At 40.3% G+C, this 20,663-nt stretch overlaps 1 protein-coding gene across 2 annotated transcripts; it reads right to left on the reverse strand.

Moving 5' to 3' along the window:
- Positions 1-4,821: 4,821 nt before the first annotated feature.
- Positions 4,822-9,709, reverse strand: DDIT4L (DNA damage inducible transcript 4 like). 2 transcript variants are annotated; one of them, XM_049630936.1, is made up of 3 exons: positions 9,336-9,709; positions 8,891-9,030; positions 4,822-7,041 (listed from the first exon to the last, which is right to left on the reverse strand). In XM_049630936.1, the coding sequence occupies exons 2-3, from the start codon at positions 8,979-8,981 to the stop codon at positions 6,551-6,553; spliced, it is 582 nt and encodes a 193-aa protein (XP_049486893.1). In that variant the 5' UTR covers positions 8,982-9,030; positions 9,336-9,709; the 3' UTR covers positions 4,822-6,550. The 2 variants fall into 2 exon arrangements, with proteins under 2 accessions (XP_049486893.1, XP_049486892.1); XM_049630935.1 differs by lacking the exon at positions 9,336-9,709 and having other exon boundaries at positions 8,891-9,309.
- Positions 9,710-20,663: the final 10,954 nt, after the last annotated feature.

A 20,663-nucleotide genomic window follows, 5' to 3' on the forward strand; every position in this document is an offset into this window, starting at 1 on the left:
GTTTCCCCGCTGTTCTTCCAGTCTGATGCTGAATTGTCAGTCTCCTGGCATGCAGATGTGAGTAGTCTTAACATTGGGAAATGAGTGCAGGAATACATAAATATTTTCCCTGAGGGATGTGAGGCGTGCATAATTTTTAGGGAACCAATTTCCAAGCCCTTTCCTCTATAAGCGCTCTTCCTTAAAAATTGATCTTCCTGAGAAGTTACTTGAGATGTAGGTCTTGATTGCTCGCTTCCTGTGTAACGGCCCTCTTTCTCCATTTCACAAAAGACGTGCCTCTCTCTGTTGGCCAATCTTAATACAATGCTATATTTTGGGGTGTAATGACCTAGCTTGTAAAGTACCAAACAAAGGGACAGTTTGAAATATTGCCGTAGGATAATATTGAGAAAGCGAACTATTTGAATGTCTGGTTGTATGGGCTAACTTGTATACCCCTGATATTCGTATGTGGAAGTCCTAACCCCCAGTACCTCAGCATGTGACTGTACCTGCAGGCAGGGTCTTTAAAGAGATGATTAAATTAAACGAGGTCATTAGGGTGATTCCTAATGCAATACGTCCTTATAAGAAGAGGAGATTTGGACGTAAACAGTGCAGAGGGAAGACAATGTGAAGATTGAGAAAGAGGACAGGCACACACTAGCCTGGGAGAGTGCCTTCAGAGAAAACACCTTGATTCTGCCAACACCTTGATCTCACATGTTAGCTTCCAGGATTGCAAGGAAATATATTTCTCTTTAAGCCACCCCTTCTGTGGTATTTGTTCTGGCAGTGTAAGCAAACTAGGTAATCCATCTTGGTAACAAGTCTTTTTGCAAGTCAGGTGTTTTTTAATCCTTTGATTGCAATAATATGGAAAGAAAATCTAATTGAATTATCTGCTTATTGATCATTGAAAATATTTTTTGGTGATTCATATTTGTGTGATTTTGGCATCTTATCTTGAAAGTAGCTCAAAGATTGATTACAATTTGATATCGTAATAATTAAATCTCCTCAATTCCCATGTACTTATTGATATAAATATGTTTTTTCAGAGCTTACATCTATAGAAACATAAGAAATGATGCCTAATCCTCTAATTCTAGCAAAAACCAGTTATTTATCTATAAATTAATTCACTACTTTAAAAGAATCATCTGAGGGATGATAGTATTTTTGTGTTTAGTAGTATTCATAAAATTCAAAAACATACTTAATGTTGTTTTGATAATTGTATATGATTATTATTTGTAAAGTTAACTCGATCAAAACATTAACATTTAAAGTCTAATGATTACAGGAAATTTTTAAAAATGTAATTTTAATTTATAATCTTGATTTTATTGTAGAGAAGAAATATTAATAAAAGACTTTCAAGCTTAAAATATATTATATGAAGGTGGAGTGCCTCAGTGGCCCAGCTGGTTAAGTGTCTGACTCTTGATTTCAGCTTAGGTCATGTTCTCACCGTATGTGAGTTGGAGCCCTGCGTCGGGCTCTGTACTGACAGTGCAGAGCCTGCTTGGGATCCTCTCTGACTCCCTCTGCCCCTCTCCCTCGCTCTCACTCTCTCTCTCTCTCTTTGAAAAATAAATAAACATTAACAATTATATTATATGAAGGTAAAATTCGATGTAAAAAGTAGACTTTAAGAAAGCACCAAAAAAAAAAAGAAAAAGTAACACTGAAAAATTGTACTCTGGTGAAGATCTTACTTTAGTGTTTTCTAAGTAGATGTTACTGTGTATTAAATTATCCTACTATTTACAGCCCACTGGAAACATTTCCCAATGTAATCATTTCATTAAAAAAATCAGTATTTATTGCATATTGGAAGATACATCATTTGCAACTTTTTAGACTTAGGATGAAATTTTTGGATGGCAATTTAATAATATGGAAGGGGGCGTGTTTTCATAGAAATTTAAAGATGTGCAGCAAGCAAAAGAGTTTGAAGAACACTGGTCTAGTTATGATAACTAAAAAGGGAATTGATGAAACATAAAATATGTTAAACTTCAACTCTACAAACTAATGCCAGAGGGCAGAGATACATGTAGCGATCAGCATGTTGAAGTAAGGTTTTTGGTTTTTTTTTTCCATATCCTCATCAACATTTGGAATTTTCAGATTTTAAATTTTTACATCTTTTTTTTTTTTAATTTTTTTTTTGACTTTTATTTATTTTTGAGACAGAGAGAGACAGAGCATGAATGGGGGAAGGGCAGAGAGAGAGAGAGGGAGACACAGAATCGGAAGCAGGCTCCAGGCTCTGAGCCATCAGCCCAGAGCCCGACGCGGGGCTCGAACTCACGGACCGCGAGATCATGACCTGAGCTGAAGTCGGACGCTTAACCGACTGAGCCACCCAGGCGCCCCACATCTTTTTTTTTTTTTAAATAAAATGATGTCTGTACATTGGTGTCTTGTGTTTTTAATTTGCATTTCTCTTATTACTAGCTAAATTGAGCCTCTTTTCATGTACTTCTCAGCCATATGGGCTTCCTTCTCTGTAGAGTGCCTATTCAAGCTTTTGCCTATATTATTGGGTTGTTTGCGTTATTCTAATTGCTTTGAAAGGATTCTTAATATGTTCTCGTTACTCTTTTTCAGTTATATGTATAGAAGATACTTTGTTCCAGCACATGACTTGTGTTTTCCTTCTATCTGTAGTGTGATGTGATAAATAGAAGTTTCAGTGATTTCTGGCATCTAATTGAGATATCTTTCCCTACATCAAAATCATAAAATTCATATTGTCTTCTAAAAATTTCCCTTTTACATTGAATCCTTTCATCAATCTGGAATTTATTTTTGTACTTGATGTATATGCATCTAATTCCATTTTTTCACGTAGATAAACGGTTATTATAGCGTCAATTACTGAAAAACACCATCATTTACCCATTGATCTCAAGTGCCAACTATACTGTAAATCAACTTTCCTTACATGTCTAGGGATGGTTCTGGACTCTTTATTGTTTCATAGACTAACTCGTTTCTTCCTGTGTGGCAGAAACAGTTTGTCAAGCCCACTTCTTTCTGGGCACACTGTGCCACTACATTTCCCAGCCCTTCTTGGAATTGATAGGGCCATGTGACTGAGTTCTGTATGAGAGGTTGGCAGAAATCGTGTACGTAACTTCCACACGTGGCCCCCGAATTTCCCATGAAACCCTTCACAGTTTCTTCTCTTGTCTGTGGCAGATGCAGAGGATCTCATGGAGTAGGGGGAGTCTATATTCAATGGCAGGCATCTGGGGTTCTGAATATCTGCTCCTCCTAGCACATCACCATGTACCTTTCCCTCTTCATCTGCTGCCAACCTGCCTTGGACTTTTGTTATTCTCATCACTTATTTAAACCAATGTAGTTAATTGAGAACTGAGTGTAATAGACCGCTAAGATTTTTTACACTTGTACATCCTTCCACTGTGCAAATGGAAAACTGTCAATAGGGCAGCATGAAGCTGACTCCGTAAGGATATAAATTATTATTGGTGAAACAGATTCCGGAGACTGAATCCATTACTATAATACTATCTTCCTATTAATAAGAGGAAAATACGACATCTCATTCTCTCAAGAGGCCGTCACACATTGTAGCTAACAGTTTATTCTCTACTGAGAGAGAGAGGGGTCAGATTACACCTTTTTTTGAAGGTACATGAGAAAATAACCAGGCCAATTGTACAAGACAGGCATGAAGGTGCCAGGACTGAAATGCACGTATTTTAAACATTTGGATTTTTTTTTTTTTTTTTTTAAGCATAGCTCAGCTCCAGTGAATGGTTAATACTGACAGTAGTTTCCTCGTTTTTCCTACCTGAAAAGAAACCACATTAATAACTCTTCAAATTTAGAGGCAGATGTTTCTGGCATCGTTTTTACAGGCTTTTGGTGATGTGGATAAGGTCTCTGTGCTACCTTGCGCACTTGGTAGCAGCATGGTGAACTTGGCCCGTGAGTCGGCTTGGTTTTATATAGTACTCTAGCTCTCCTGCATAACTTGCTGACTTTGGACAGGTTACTAAACCTGTGTCTGGACAGTTAGCTACAAGATAGAGATTACCGTAATCTCATTTCATAGGGCTCTTGGAGAAGTAAGTGAGATCATCGGTGTGAAGCATCTAGAACAGAGCGCAATATTTAGTTACTGTTATTAAATGTGGGCTGAACGGTTTGAGAAATCTGAGCTAATGACCATAAATAAGGAGACAGAAAAAATACGTGAAAAGATTAAAAAGTCAACTTGATAGTAGTAGAATTAGAAAGATATGGGGCGCCTAGGTGGCTTAGTCGGTTAAGTGACCAACTTCGGCTCAGGTCTTGATCTCACAGTTTGTGGGTTTGAGCCCCACACAGGGCTCTGTGCTGTCAGCTCAGAGCCTGGAGCCTGCTTCAGATTCTGTGTGTGTCTCTCTCTCTCTCTGCCCCTCCCCTGCTCACACTCTATCTCTCTCTCAAAAAATAAACATTGAAAAGAAAGATATGTTCAAATGGAATAAACTAGTGAAAATGAAAATATACACTGATCTTACAATTTGATATAGACACAGTTGATACAGTTTTGGCTTGTAAAAAGGTGGTTGCCAAAGGAACTCAAATTATTAGTGTTTTTCTATAAAAATGATTGTAATTGAAAAATCATGAAGCAAATCACTATTGATACATAAGCACATGTGATAAATATAATTGGACTATTACAATGAAGGGTACAAAGAGCCTTTGCCAAAAAGGAGTAATTGTTTGGTCATCCTCCCTTAAACATTGCCAGATATATTTCAAGCGATTATTGTTATCAACTCATTAAAGACAAAGAAGACAACAGAATTAAAAATATATGAAGCTTTATTGTCAAAAATAGACAAACTTTAATTTCCTTGAACAGGAATATTAATTTCAGAATCTCCATAAGCCATCAACCATTTCATGAGCACAAAAGACAAGAGTCAATGACAAATGACAACTGTTAGTGGAAGAAGGACAGCGGTTCTACATCCACACCCAAGAAGCCATGCGCAAGGAATCACAGTGACCTTTGCAGCCCTAAACAATAACAGACATGCAAACAAGGTTGACTTATCTTGGCCCAGTCCTATAAAGATCAGCTTTGCGGTATCTTTCCAAACAGGAAGAGTTTGATTTGTTAGACTGCTTGCTGATTTGAATAGTTAAGTTTTAGGTCACTTATGGGATCAGCCGCGCCTGCTTTTGAGTAACGCCTGGATGAAGACATTTGTCCCTACGAGCCTGGCCTCAGTTATGTAAAGCAGTACTAATAATTTGGGCGGGAGACCTGAATAAACTCTTTATAGGTGACTTCGGGCAAAAATGTGAGGGTCCTGCTGAATTGAATACCACAGTGGGGAGGCTACACTCTAAGATTAAACAAGGATGGCTAGTGATCTAGCACGTTGGAATAAGAAAAAAAACAGGTCTTTCTTGTTCTCCAGGGATGGGTATCCAAGGCTGAAGAAACCTGGTTAGCTAGACCATGATTTTCATTCTCTAGTCCATACTATAAAGCAGATATCCAAAGACAAAGCGGACTTAATAGGCTCATCCCGATAATGAAAAGTGGTAGCATGTACGTATCTCCTTTGAAGATTCAGGTTAAGGAGACACTTCGGTTCTCAGGAGAAGCCAGGGCCAGATAACACCGACACAGTGAGAGGCTTCCTCTGAAGTTAAGCATACGTAATAATGAAAAGAAGCTACATTATCAAGCAAATGAGAAAGGAAGTGGATCTGGGAACTCACTTCCCGGCCCCATACACATTCACCAGTGGAGGAGTAATCAACTAGATGCCAAAAAAATCAGTTCAACACTTTCCATTTTTCGAGTTGAAAAATAACGGTCAATACTTGAGCACTAGAAAAAGGGAGCCTGTCACGTACCATATCTAAAACAACACCGTGGTGACTGAAATGACAATACACGCTTTCGCTGCCTCTTGGAAACAGAAGCACAGACAGGATGCAAAGAAACGGAAGGAGCTCTGTTCTTGATGTGACACTGCTTATTCATTCCTGCACGGGGTTAACTTTTAATTAAGTTCGCCCACTACATTCTACCCTCCAGTCTAGGCACCCTTCATATTTGAGTCGGGGCAGGAAACTGGTGTGGGCCTCTGGAAGTTTTGACAGGCTAAGCATCATTAAGTTTCTGTGACTGAAAGGATCACTGTGGAAACATATAGAAAAAAAAAGCCATATGAAAATCGAACTAGGCACAGTTGGTTTACAGTCTCTTTAGCAAGACTACCTGGAAAAAGCGAGGTCACACGGAAAACTAAAGTGGATTGCTTCTTTTACTCCATGCCATTTTGTGAAAACATGTGATACAGGCAGAGAATGTACGCTTTCTCGGGTCCTTTCTCAAAGGCCATGAAATCAATCAGCCTTTTAGTTGGGTTGCTGTCAACGTGGAGGCATGGAAGGGAGATGACTCAGTGTGGGGTTTCTCGAGAGCAGGCAGGGTGACTACAGATGACTCTCAGGGGGCAGCTGCGCAGTTTTATTATCCAATTGTAAGAAGGACCTTTAAAATGTTTCCTCCTCAGCACTCCTCAATGACTGTTGTTCCAATCAAGGAGTAAAGCTTTTTCTTAACGAGGCGGAATCCTGAACTCAGGATCAGAGTCCGCCTGAGGCCAGATGAGAAGCGACCTCGGCTGAAGAAAAAGTCCCTGAAGCTGGTCCATGAGCAGTTCTCCTGCTTAAAGACAAGTGTGAGCTCAAAAGTGGGCACCACACTCGAATCACACACAATCTTATCCAGCTTTTTACATACGTTTTCAATTTCCAAGTTCACGTGCATAACACAGCCTCGCAGGCCACAGGGCTCAGTGGAGGAAAGCCGCAGGACATCTTGAGCGATTCTCTGGGTCAGTTTCTCAGGGACAAGGACTCTTGAGCAACCAAGTTTGGTTTGCTTTGATTTGGACAGACAGTTTTCCAGCATTTTAACCAAACTCTGGCAAGTCGTCTCCTCAAATATCACCTCATTGAGGTTGGGTTCAGGAACAACATAATCCCAGTAGTCAAAATCTGCAGAAAACGGAAGTTCAAGGTGAAACAAAGAAACACACCAAGATAACAACGTTGGTGACTTCTATCTATCTACTATGTCTACCTGTTGCTAGTGTGTGTTTGGGAGTCCGGAGACTTCACTTTGCTGTTAGCTAGCTGGGTAACCCAGCAAGTCACTGAACGTCTCTGAGACTGGAAATTCATCCATGGGATAAAGGTTTTGATAAATAGGGCATAACCTTTTTTTTTTTTTTTTTTTTTTTTTTTACACTTACATGCGTATACACACACAAGCTTACAGATTGTCTCAAAAATCCATATATGGTTATCTGAGAACACCAGTGATTTTTTCTTTCTTGCTCCCTCACTTGCTCTGAGGGTTTTCTAATTTTGTTTTACAGAGAACACACATTACCTCTGGAATATAAATGGTTATAATTTTTTTTTTTGTTTTGATGGACTGTTACTTTCTAAGATTATATGTGTTTGTTCTTGTAAAACACAGAAGTTTTGCTCCTGTTCCTTAGTGATGAACTTGTGATGAACTTACTGAGTTACATTAAATATTGAATTTGTGTCTTTCTTTCAAAGTCTCTACTGGAATGGTCTGCAGATCCCAATTTTAGCTTCAACCACTCTGATTAAAAACTGCTCAAAAAAGACCTTTGAGGTTCACGAGGATATTTATAACTGGCTGGGTAGTTTTCGTAGCCAAGCAAAACAAAACAGTCCTAGGAAAATAAAATTAGATTTGCTCAAAGGAAAAGAGATACTCTGCATTTGGTCACCTACTACCTTCCAAATTAATCCTACCACTTGGCAGGTTGCCACACCACACACACACACACACACACACACACACACACAGAGTCAAGTGAGCAGGGCTCCTCTCCCTAGGCATACTTCACCTTCATTGACTCCTGCCTTTTCCTCTCTCCACATCATGCATTCAGTTAGATCATTTTTTTTTTTTTATAACTAAATGAAACAAATACGCTCCTAATTAGAAGGCTCCGTATTTTACCTATATTGAAGACAGAGAATTTTAGAGCTTTGGCCTATAAAATTAGGTCATCAACCACTTTGCCTTCTAAATGAGGAAGACCCAAAGATCTTAGGCAATTTGTCTATGCCACACAGTTCCTTAGTGCCAGAGCAGTATGTTAACCTAGAAACTGCTGCTTAAAACTGCAAATGAAAATGTGTCCTGCACCACCGCTGTTTTAAAATTTCCTTTCGGCATTAAAAACAGAAGACTGGGTGTATGTACAAATAGAATACTACTCGGCAATCAAAAGGAACGCATACTGATCTAAGCCACAACATTAAAGGATCTCCACATCACTAGGCTGCCGGGAAGGAATCAGTTGTAAAAGTGTATATTACAGGATTCCATTTGCATGAAACTGTAGAGGCGAAACTAATTTATGGAGACAAAAAGCAGATCATTGTTTCCCTGGGGACAAGGGAGGGCGAGAGTGGAGAACTGATGGCAAATAGGTACATGAGAATTTGAGGGGAGGGGTGATGGCAGGGTTCTAAGGGTGAACATATTTGTTAAAACACAAAACTGTACACTTAAAATTCGCCGTAACTTCACAACCCCATAAGGAATCTAGATAACTTTTAATCCCAAACAGCCTGTTGGCCGCAAACTAGACCATGCAGGCTTCGGTTATTTTATTTTTTGCTGCTTTTGTTTCTCACTACCATGAACAGAAGGTGCTAGAAAGTTTGGGAAGGAGTCTTTTCAGATGGATTTTGTAGTGCTCCGACATCAAGGAAAGGGGCGCCACCGCCCGCCCATCTCTTCTATCCAGGGGCTTCGACTCTGGAGTAGAGAGAGGCGAGCAGCTGGGAAACTCACCGTTCAGCAGGCTCCCCGGGTGGAAGCCATGGTCCAGCAACTCTGAAATGCTGCCCGGGTTCTTACTGCTCAAACTGCCAGTTGCAACCATGGTCAACGGCTCCGTTTCCCTCGCGGGGCGGAACGGCCTTTCCGGGGCGCTGGAAAAAGAAGGCAACAAGGGCAGATTTGCAAAAGGAGGCAAGACGTGCAGAGGCTTCTAAAATGCCCTGCGTCCCCGAAGCAAACTAGCCGAGCCAGTCATTTTCCAAAGGGGAGGGACCGGCCTCCGCAACTCCAGTTTACAAAGTCCCTGGAGTGGAGAGGCCGGCTACAGCCGCAACCTAAAACGAATTCAAAGTTAGTGAAACTTGGAGCCAACCTGCCCCGCGGGGCTCACCCCTGCGCCCGGAACTGTAGAGCCCTCCGGCCCTGCTCCCTCCCCCAAGGCCTCAGCCTCGCTCACCTGCCTGGGGTTCCCTGGGGCGGGCGCGCTCGCCGGCTGAGCTGCGGGGTAAACGGAGGCAGGCACTCTCCTCCTCTCTCGGAGGCTCAGGGACCTGCAGACCCGAGCAGCGATCGGCCCCAAGCCCACGTAGCACCAGCTCCGACAAGCAGCATAGCCCCTAGGGCCGCGAGCACTTTATAGGCCCAGCCTTCTCACCCAGGCGCGGCCCGCCCACCTGCACCACCCCTCTGCGGCCCTGCGCCCCGCCCTTCCCGGGGTCGGTTCGCAATTCAACCCTGACTCTTGCAGCAGCCCAAAGGGAGCCGCTAGGAAGTTGAGGATAAGCTTGCAGCTGGGTAGACACCTGCTGTTTCCTGGGTGGGCCGCAGGTCACCGAGTCCGCAATTCCTGGTGCACGACTCTCCAAAAACTGACCACTCCCCTTCCACCACTAACTCGGATTCTTTGGCGCGACCCCACCCCCAGCGCGCGCGCACACTCTCGTGCTGCCTGTGCCCTGTTCAGATTCTGTCCCGGTCGGCTGGAGGCTTTCCGCCCTTTCCGTCCATTGCCGTGGCTCGAGGCTTTGCTGTCTTATACTGAACACTTTGCTTATGTCTGCTTGGATGTTCAGCGAGCGTCATTTATGCACTTAGCTGAGGCCTCCAACCAAGTCAACTGTACTCGGTGTAGGTCCCAGGTTTCTACATCCTCCCCTTCGGGCCGCGGTCAGATCTAGTTTGCCTCTTCCGCTTCGGAGGCTCTCCAGCATTTTCGGAAGGGCTTCATCTTCCACTGAGCTCCCGGCACCCTTCCTGCGGTTTCATCCATGACTAATGCGTTTTCTCCGCGAGAAGGGTGAACCTGGGACTCTTCTAATTAGACCTGGCTCCAGAGCGCCGGGAGCTTGAATGAAGGGGAGTTTGCCAACAGAACTAAAAGCAAAACCATTAGTGGGACTTTAGCGGCATCTTCCACCCTCCTGATCGTCAGGAGCGATTGGCATTCCCAGAGGCAGACATATCTGGCGAGCCCTGTTAGGGGGAGAAACCCGGTCGGGCAGCCTTGAAGGGGCTTGGGCGATGGAGATAACGGAGTTTTAGAACCTGCTAGGTAGGAATAATCCGTGTGTGGCTTGCTGCTCATTTCCTGAACCGAGCGCACCGAGAGACACAGGAGTCGCGCAGAGTCAACCTGCTCGCACAACCCATGAGCAGGAGGCTAGACATTATGTTTTCTTTCAAAGTCACTAAGCCACCCTTTCCCTGCTTTGATGTGCAGCAGGAGGTGATCTGTTCCGAGTGGTCACTCCCAAAGAGGGTGGTGGGTCAGGAGAGGCGAGGGAGGGGATGCCTAGAGGCAAGACTTTCTACCAGTAGGAGGTTCTGGTGTTAGCTCCAGGTCTGGGATTATGTGTACGAGGATCTGTAGGTTAGGGCCTTGAAAAGCAGATTCAGCTGTCCAGGCTAAAAACTCTCAGTAAGAAAAACAACAACAGAAGGGGTAAGGAGGGTGTGATAAACAGATCAGTGGGAGGACACTGGGAGGCAGAGCAGCAGAAATTAAAGCCAGCTTGACAGTCCATTTTTAACTCGACTCCGGCAGCTGCACTGCCTGAAGGTCAGGCCAGCCAAGGAAGGAGATGCTGATAGGCTGGTCTTTGAAAGCAGATTTCCACATCTATTTCAATAACAGAAAAGTGGGTAACAAACAAACCCATTTAAGCCCATTAAAAAGCAGTTTCAGTGGCTAGTATGTTCAGGACCAATAGATGGGTTCCTCCGCTCCCATCCCCAGCCCCCCGCAGGTGCCCAGCAATCTGCGGGGTGGAGGAGAGGACAAAAGGCAGAACCTCCTTTCCTTATCTCGGTGGCAATATTAATGAAGCTGCCTCTTACCTGCCTCCAAGGAGAGTTATTCGGATTAATATAATGAGTGGTCCGAACCTACACCAATGAAATAAAGAAATCACCCATTTCATTTCCCTTAGGGTATTTAGGCAAAACTCATAAATTAAGTACTCCCAAAGGCCAGAAAGATTATTGGGCTTTCTAGAACATCACGGTTACTCTCGGCTCACCCCACCAACTGAAATTTTGCAAAGCCCTTCGGGATTTTACTGCAAAAAATAATTTACCTATGTACAAAAGACTGAATGATATTCTTTCTGGCTGAATGGGCCTAGCTTTTGGGAATTACAGGGCATAAGGAATGACTGATGTGGAATACATACTTGGGAGAATTAGTGGAGATTGTCCCTTATCATTGACTTAAAGGGTAAAACATTAATTCTGTCACCAGTTTGCATCTTTGTAGGGTTATATAAAAGACTTGATTTTTAAAAATGAATCATAGAACGGAATTTGGAAAAACTAAGGGCCATTATAGTCTTGTCAAGAGATGACACACTTAGTCTATTAATTTTTAAGTTTTGTGGATATAGTTAATGCTAACTGAAGGTTCATCACATGGGTGTACCTCAGGTGGATGAGGTAGTGATGAAGTACATTTCATTGCTATTTTGTTATAGCCTCTCTAAACTGTAAAAATAGTTTGTGAGGGTGCTTACTGGAAATAATAGTTGAATATGAAGAGAAGATCTAATTGGTTAAATAATTTGATTGCCTTTCGTAAACCAGTGTAATATAACAAACTACCAAAATCATAAGTAAGGCTTTCAAAAAATTTTTTTTAATTTTTTTTTTTTTTTAACATTTATTTATTTTTGAGACAGAGAGAGACAGAGCATGAACGGGGGAGGGTCAGAGAGAGGGAGACACAGAATCTGAAGCAGGCTCCAGGCTCTGAGCTGTCAGCACAGAGCCCGACACGGGGCTCGAACTCACTGACCGCGAGATCATGACCTGAGCCGAAATCGGCCGCTTAACCGACTGAGCCACCCAGGCGCCCCTCAAAAAATTTTTTTTAAGTTTGCTTATTTATTTGTTGCTGAGAGAGAGCACAAGCTGGGGAGAGGCAGAGAGAGAGAGAGAGAGAGAGAGAGAGAGAATCTGAAGCAGGCTCCAGTACAGAGCTGGATGTACAGCTGAGCTGTCAGTACAGAGCCCGATGTGGGGCCTGAACCCAGACCATGAGATAATGACCTGAGCTGAAGTCAGGTGCTTAACCGACTGAGCCACCCAGGTGCGCCCCCCCCCCCCATAAGTAAGGCCTTTAACTTAAGCATGTTTTTTTATTACTATGATCTACTCATCTACCTTCTTACAAAAAACAAAAACAGTGGTCACATGTGGCAACAGTATATTCATCTGATGTATGTACAAATATTGAAGTTCCATGCCCCTCTCCTGTCTAAATATAGTATTCATAATATTATTGCTTACATCACGTATAAATTCAGATTATCAGGGATACTGCAAAAGAAAAACAAATATGGTGCTTTAATATAGTATTCTAGGGAATACTGGTGTCTTGTGCATTCATGATGTGGAGTGTTGAATATTTATTACATGTTTTACCGGCCATTTTTTTCTCTTTATCCAGTATGAGCCATTTTTCTTGAGCTCTTATTAATATATTTACATCCAATACACTGCTTATATCATTTCATAAACTATGGCATCAGAGGAAAAATGACTGGGTTTCTTAAACTGTACGATGGATTCAGGGAGGATTTATAGGACATAGAAGTCCCTTAGCAAGCTCTTAAGACTTTGTTGTGAGATTAAAAGAGAAACCCTTATCATCAATGCTAAATATTATCTCATTTTTATGAAGAAATCTGAGATCTTTAAGTGCACACTATCTCTGGCTTTCCTTGGTTATGCCAAAATTGTGAATCTAGTACTCATAAGTAGTTTTAGAACAGGGTCTGGTACATAGCAAGTGCTTAATGAGTGATAGCTATTATTATTGCAATTATTGTTCTGAAATTGTAGTTCTCTGTTTAATGCAGCAAGCACTGGTGGGGCTAAATGGGAATCGAGAAGTATTGTTAAAACAGAACAAAATTTATTGTCTTTCCTGTTTGCAGGAAATATGGAAAATACTTGCCACTGATTGGGAAAGACTTTAAAAAAATATATTTTTATTCATTTTTGAGAGACACAGAGAGACAGCATGAGCTGGGGAGGGACAGAGAGAGCGGAAGACACAGAATCCGAAGCAGGCTGCAGGCTCTGAGCTGTCAGTACAGAGCCTGAAGCCGGGCTCAAACTCACAAACTATGAGATCATGACCTGAGCTGAAGTCAGATGCTTAACCAACTGAGCCACCCAGGAAGCCCGGGAAAGACTTTTTTAAAATTATGGTACATGCATAACTATATGGGGGAGCAGGAAGGAGATCTCTCAATGATATATAAGAAAATAATACAGGTACAAAGTTGTCTTGGTGCAAAATACAGGGTTATTATGTACTAACTTTCTTATCTAGGAAATGGTTTTCTGGAAAAAAAAATAGGGATTTGAAATCATTGATTTTCAAATTTTCAAGATACGTATGATCCTCTGTTAACATTGTGGATGAGATATTTCATTGTCTTTGAGGGTGCTCCAGCCAATAAAATTTCAGTTTCATGATGAAATATACAATGAGATAGTCTATAGAATAACAAGAGATTTTCCATTAAGTAAGGTAATGTGAAGACTTATTTAGTATAAGACAAAAAAAGGCCCAATAGGAAATAATACATAATATCTGCTGCTAAAAGCCGAGAGAATCTTCCAGTAGCAGAAGGCATTGCCTTTCTAAATTCAAGCAGAGAAATGGTTACCATAGTGACTTATCTCTTAAAATAGTTGTATGATTTTTTTCCTTTTCATAAACAATGTTATGTATTATCTCTCTTTAAATAAAACAAGCTGATAGGTTTAAATACACGCAGTCCCTGCTTTTCCTTAATCACACAAAGATTTGTAATTCGGGAGCCCATGTAAGAGAATGTCAGGTAGGAACATGGAGAAGATCCTTGACACTTTTCTAGGAATACCCCTTAAAACCTTTTCAAGTTCCAGGTCTGGGAATACCACCATGGCATACCATTCCTCTGGAATTCTTATGTGCACAACGATAAGAAAGGAAAATAAAGCTATGTTTTTGTGTAGATGCTGGTCCTTCATTGGTCCCCCTCCGCGACCAGCCAAGTGTCTTAGTCTGGTGGCCAAGCTTTGCACAGCTTTTGTCATTCACATTTGTGTCCCAGAAAAGTTACACATTGCTTCATGACATAAACCTGTGGGGTTGCACAAGAATTAAATCCAAGAATGCCCACATGTGTACTAGATAGATAAATATGCAGAGTAGTCTTTAGAATGGGTCTGACCGCCATTCTGCAGATATAAAGAACATTGGTGTTAAAAAGCTTGACAGGCAGAGATTCTGTTTTTTTTATCTTCATGGTGTAGTGGTTAGACATATGGACCGTGGGGCCTGACTGCCTACCTTCATATCCCAACAATGACACTAATTAGTGTATAAACTTTGATAAGGTACTTAACATTTCTGTGTCTCCATTTCTACCTTTAAAATGGGAATGATAGGGGTGCCTGGGTGGCTCAGTCGGTTGAGCATCCGACTTCAGCTCAGGTCACAATCTCACGGTTCGTGAGTTTGAGCCCCGTGTCGGGCTCTGGGCTGATGGCTCAGAGCCTGGAGCCTGCTTCCGATTCTGTGTCTCCCTCTCTCTCTGCCCCTCCCCCATTCATGCTCTGTCTCTCTCTGTCTCAAAAATAAATAAACATTAAAAAAATAATAAAATGGGAATGATAATAACTGTACTATATGCAGGGTCATCAGGGGAGATTAAATTAGTATATGTGTTCAAGGGTGTTTTTAAAAGTGTATCTTTTGTACATATTCATTCATTGGCCAATTCACATTCAGTAGGTTTTTATTGAGTGTTAATTTTCTGTTAGGCACTGAGAATACAACAGAGTCCCTGTTCCCCAGAGAGATTATAGTTTAGAAAGGAATGTAGGCAAATCAATATGAGGTCACAATTATTGTGATGACTTAGGGGGCGCTACAGGCAGCTATGGTGGCATAATGGTATAAGCAGTATCATATTTTGAAGAGAGGTTTATGGCCTTGCTTCTCAGTGTGTTTCATGGACCAGGAGCATGAACATCTTTCAGGAGCTTGTAAGAAATGCAGAACATCAGTCAGTGCTTAACCCAACTGAAACAGAATCGGTGTTTTGAAAAGATCCCTAGGTGATTCATATTGTATGCAATTAAAATTTGAGAAGCATGCATTCAAAAAGGGAGAGAACCAGTAAGAGCATCTAAGCATTTGTAAAAGTTATTCTAGGCCAATTAATTTAAAAAAATGTATTGAGTTCCTACTTTATGCAAAGCATGGCCTTGACGAAAGGTGGATTTCTAGCTGGGCAAGTGTTTGCTGATTGTCCATAGCTGCAGTCAGACATAATGGCCCTAAGGAATCTAGTCAGTCCTGTGTGGTTTTTAGCCCTTGGGCCTGGCTCAAAAAATCATGCACAGCTATGTGAAAACAGTCCGATTTTCCAAGTAGACGGTATTACCTAAAAATAAAATCCTGTTTAATAAACTTGAGACACTATCAAACTGTAAATTGTTTCAACCTTGTTGAAATGGAAGCCAATTATGTAACATATGGAATGGGCTTACTTTGTGAAATGTATTTAAAATGATCACTCTGTGGAATGTTGTGTTTGGAAACAACAAATTTGGAAGGAAGGGCATAATACAGAAAGATACATGTCTTATTACTTCCGAATTTACTGGAGAGGGTAAATATAGTTATGCAAGTATTCATCTCTTCTGCTATGATTATATCATAAAATATACTTTAAAACATTGACTTGGCTTTTTGAAATATCGTGCGGGCAATTGAGAACTATTTTTATGGATGATATATATATTATGGTGGAGGCTGTAAATCATAAATTGCTGAAGCAGTCTTTCGGGAGATGTCAGTAGGGCTGTCAGCACGCTGAAGTGCATTCAGTTGTGTGATATTATTGATGTATCATATCTAAGCTGAGCAATAAGTGGTACTTAAAAATTAATGTATAGTGATGCATAATTACCTTTGCAGTGGGTCTAGATGTGCATATACTAAACTCAAAAAGAAGTACCTGCCTCTGTGTGCGTAGCAGAGCAGGAACCTTAATGATTCGACTTTAGGCTCCTACGCAACCAGATTCAGATTCTGGCTTTGACAAGTAGACATTGTGCAATTCACTTAAATCCTTTGAATTTCAGCTTCCTCACTTAGAATATGGAAGGTTCAATGGAACAGTGAATGTGAAGTGTCTGGCAACATGAGTCCTCCACGTGAAGAGCTCAGTTGAACGTGGCCGTCCTAAAAACACACAGCTTGTGAGTTTGCTCATGTGAATGCACATTCTACTGCATATTATAAGCATTCATCAAGTTCCATGTTGGGTTCTTTAGGGTGGTAGTAGGTGTTATATTGCTCACAATGAATAATAAAGGTGGTACTAGCTAGAGAATTAGGAGGCTTGGCTCCACATATAGCTTTTATACTGGCTTGATCTCCGGCTTCAGACTGGAGTTATCTACTATGGATTTAAGAGCAGTAGAGAGTAGGCCCTAACTTTTTGTCAGTGTCTGGGAGATAGCAAGACACTAGAGAGGAAGTGCACAGGGTTCCCACACTTGAGAACGATTTCTGCTGTGCCCTGAGGATCATGTAGAGCAGAAGGAAACAACCCAGATCTGATGCTAATACCGAGGGCATGAGTGATGAACATCTTGGTTTTAACCTGTGGGAGACCAAGGACTAGAGGGTGACCAATGACTAGAGATGACTGTCTCATCTCTACCCCTACTCCCAGAGTCTCAACCTTGCATAGGATTTCAAATCCTTGACATGAGCATTGGGTCTATGGAGTAGGAGTAGTAGTAGCTATTTCTTGGTGGAATAAAGGAGAAATATTAGATATTAAGTGAAACTAGCAAACAGCAAAGTAGTAGTTTTGCTTTATTGCACAACCAGTATGTTAACTTACACTGATATTGTTTCTATCTATCTGGCAACAATGGCTATAGTTCTAATTCTAAAAAATATACCTATTTTTTTCTTTTTGTTCAATTTACACATCTTGAAGCAGTTTTCTTGGAAGCCCTACTTTTAGCATTTATATCCAACTTAAGAGTCCCATATCTAGTGCATTTTTTAGCTTCACTATTATTGAAATAATGCTGCCTACCAAGCAATCTATATATGAAGTACTTCTAAAAAAAGTATTTTTAATGTGTTCTGTTTTTAAACAGCTACTATGAAAGCTCTATATATCAGGAGTATTTTTGTATTTTCTAAATCAGGGAGCTGTTTATAGATTGCCATAATAAAGGTGTAGCCCTGTTAGGCAATTATGTAAGCGGAATCCAACAAATTTAACTATAAAAATTAGTTTTAGGGCTGCCTGGGTGGCTCAGTTAAGCATCTGACTTCAGCTCAGGTCATGATCTCAGGGTTTGAGTTCGAGCCCCGTGTCGAGCAGGCTCAGAGCCTAGAGCCTGCTTTGGATTCTGTGTCTCCCTCTCTCTCTGCCCCTCCCCTATCCACTCTCTCTCACTCTCTCTCTCTTTCTCAAAAATAAATAAACATTAAAAAAACTGAAAAAAATTAGTTTTAAAATAGTGATCCTTACACCTTTATCTTACTCTTAAGTAATCTAAAGGGAAATGTTACTGAAGCAAGTCCAGAAAACTTAAAATGAAATAAAATGATAAAGTTAATAAAGTAGAATTGACTTTGAGTTTACAAATAGCCAATTTAAAAAATTACAAAGTAAGGGGCACCTGGGTGGCTCAGTCGGTTAAGCACCAGACTTCTGCTCAGGTCATGATCTCATGGTTTGTGAATTTGAGCCCCGCATCCGGCTCTGTGCTGACAGCTCAGAGCCTGTAGCCTATTTCAGATTCTGTCTCCCTCTCTCTCTGCCCCTCCCCGCTCATGCTCTCTCTCTTTCTCTCTCTCAAAAATGAATAAACATCAAAAAAATTACAAAGTGAAAAACCAAATTCCTACTGTTGACTCTCACTCATTCCATTCTTTGCCCCCCACCCACAAGAAGTAACCACTTTATTAGTTTTTAAGTATTTTTCTAGAATTTCTTTATGAAGCTGAAAGCACATACTAACATATACCTCCATTTTCTTTCTCTTTTTTTTACCCTAAAGGGAAATATTATATTTATGTTCTGCACATTGCCTTTTGCACTGACAACATGGCTTAGAGATTTTTCCGTATGAATACATTTCTCTCTCTGTCTCTCTCTTTGCTGTTATGTAGTGTTCTGCTTTCATTTAACCAGTACCTCACAGAGGGACGTTTTGATTATTTACAAATTTTTGCAATTACATGCAGTGCTGTAATTGGTCAAGGTGTGGTCAAGTTTACCTATAAGATAAATTGTCAGAAGAGGGACTCATGAAACAAAGGATAAATGTGCAAAATATAGTTTGAAAGATCTTCATAAAATATCCCCATAGAGATTGTACAGTTTGGGGCACCCATCAGTAAAGTATAAGAACTCCTGTTTTCTCCTAGTCTCTCCAACATGTATTCGCTTATTCATCAATACTTAAACATGTACTATGCCTTTTTATATGGTTTTAACCTACTCTAGAATCCCATTGTTTAGGAGTTATAATTTCTCTTACTCTAGGCAAGAAAGATATTATTATCCTAATTTTAAAAAGGAAGAAGCCATAAATGGAAAGTACTAATGATAATTCTTAGGAAAAACTAGAGATATATGCTCCCTGATTGCTGATTTTTGAGGGATAGCACTGGGGCTGTAGCTACAATGACCATTATGACTTCACTGAAGGGCCATCTCAGGAAAAAAAAAAAATATATATATATATACATATATTAAAATATATACATACATATATTTTAATTTCATCACTATTTATACTACATTGTCAATCAGATTTGTTTTGTTATATGGGGCCATTGCTATGTTTATTGAAGCCAAAAACCCTTATGTTTCTTGGGTATTAAAGAGAGAATATCCATCAGAGCAGAGAACAATATCCTTTAATATAAAACTTACAAGTTGCCTATAACTTGATTTCAATGTTCAGATAGTTAAATAGCATTTCTCTCTTTTCACCGCAAAATCATGACTCTGTTATAGCTCTCAGCAGAATATTCAGTTAGATGCCAGGCAAATACATCATACTATTGAGTACAGATGAGAGCATGGATTCAAATGCAATTTTAGGGAAGTTCTTGGTCTGCTCTGTTCAATTCCAGAGCCCCTACACATGTGTGACGAGTGTTAAAATGTGACTAGTCCAAAGTGAGATTGTATAAAATACACACCAGATTTCAAAGATTTAATTGACTTTAAAGACTATAAAATGTCTCATTAGTAACTACTATATTAGTTACATGTTGAAATGGTAAGATTTTTATACATTGGGTTAAATAATACATATTAGTAAAATTAATTATATCTGCTTCTTTTTATGATTTTTTTTTTTAACATGGCTCCTAGAAAATTTAAAAGGTTCTACGTGGCTTGCAGTATGGCTCACCTTAAGAAATATAGGACAACACGATTCCTTTTTAAAAACTTTTTAAAATTTATTTATTTATTTATTTATTTTTTTACATCCAAGTTAGCATATAGTGATGCTAATCAACAATGCTAATCAAGGCTAATCAATAATGATTTCAGGAATAGAATCCAGTGATTCATCCCCTACGTATAACACCCAGTGCTCATCCCAACAAGTGTCCTCCTTAATGCCCCTTACCCATTTAGCCCCTCCCTCCACCCACAACCCCTGCAGCAACCCTCAGTTTGTTCTCTGTATTTAAGAGTCTCTTATGTTTTGTCCCCCTCCCTGTTTTTATATTATTTTTGCTTCCCTTCCCTTATGTTCATCTGTTTTGTATCTTAAATTCAACATATGAGTGAAGTCATATGATACTTGTCTTTCTCTGACTGGCTTCGCTCAGCATAATACACTCTAGTTCCAACCACGTTGCTGCAAATGGCAAAATTTCATTCTTTTTGATTGCCGAGGAATACTCCATTGTATATATATAGCACACCTTTATCCATTCATCCGTCAATAGACATTTGGGCTCTTTCCATACTTCGGCTATTGTTGAGAGTGCAGGACAACATGATTCTTGATCTCTGTCACTTCATCTTAAAAAAGGAAAAATAATAGATCTTTTGCGTATGTATGAGGATTTGAAAGTTCTTAAAAGTGTACACAGTAAGTAGTAACTATCAATTTTGGGATCAGGTTTATTGAAGTATACTCTAAATATATATATATATATATTTTAAATTTTTTTTTTTCAACTTTTTTTTTTTTTTTTTTTTTTTTGGGACAGAGAGAGACAGAG

The sequence above is a fragment of the Panthera uncia genome, chromosome B1, assembly GCF_023721935.1.
Source record: "Panthera uncia isolate 11264 chromosome B1, Puncia_PCG_1.0, whole genome shotgun sequence".
In the NCBI taxonomy this organism is placed as follows: domain Eukaryota; kingdom Metazoa; phylum Chordata; class Mammalia; order Carnivora; family Felidae; genus Panthera; species Panthera uncia.

Coding starts and splice junctions, on each gene's coding strand:
- DDIT4L (XM_049630936.1), bottom strand. CDS start 8,981: ATGGTTGCAACTGGCAGTTTGAGCAGTAAGAACCCGGGCAGCATTTCA. Junction 7,042..8,890: donor CCCGGGGAGCCTGCTGAACG/GTGAGTTTCCCA, acceptor CGTTTTCTGCAG/ATTTTGACTACTGGGATTAT.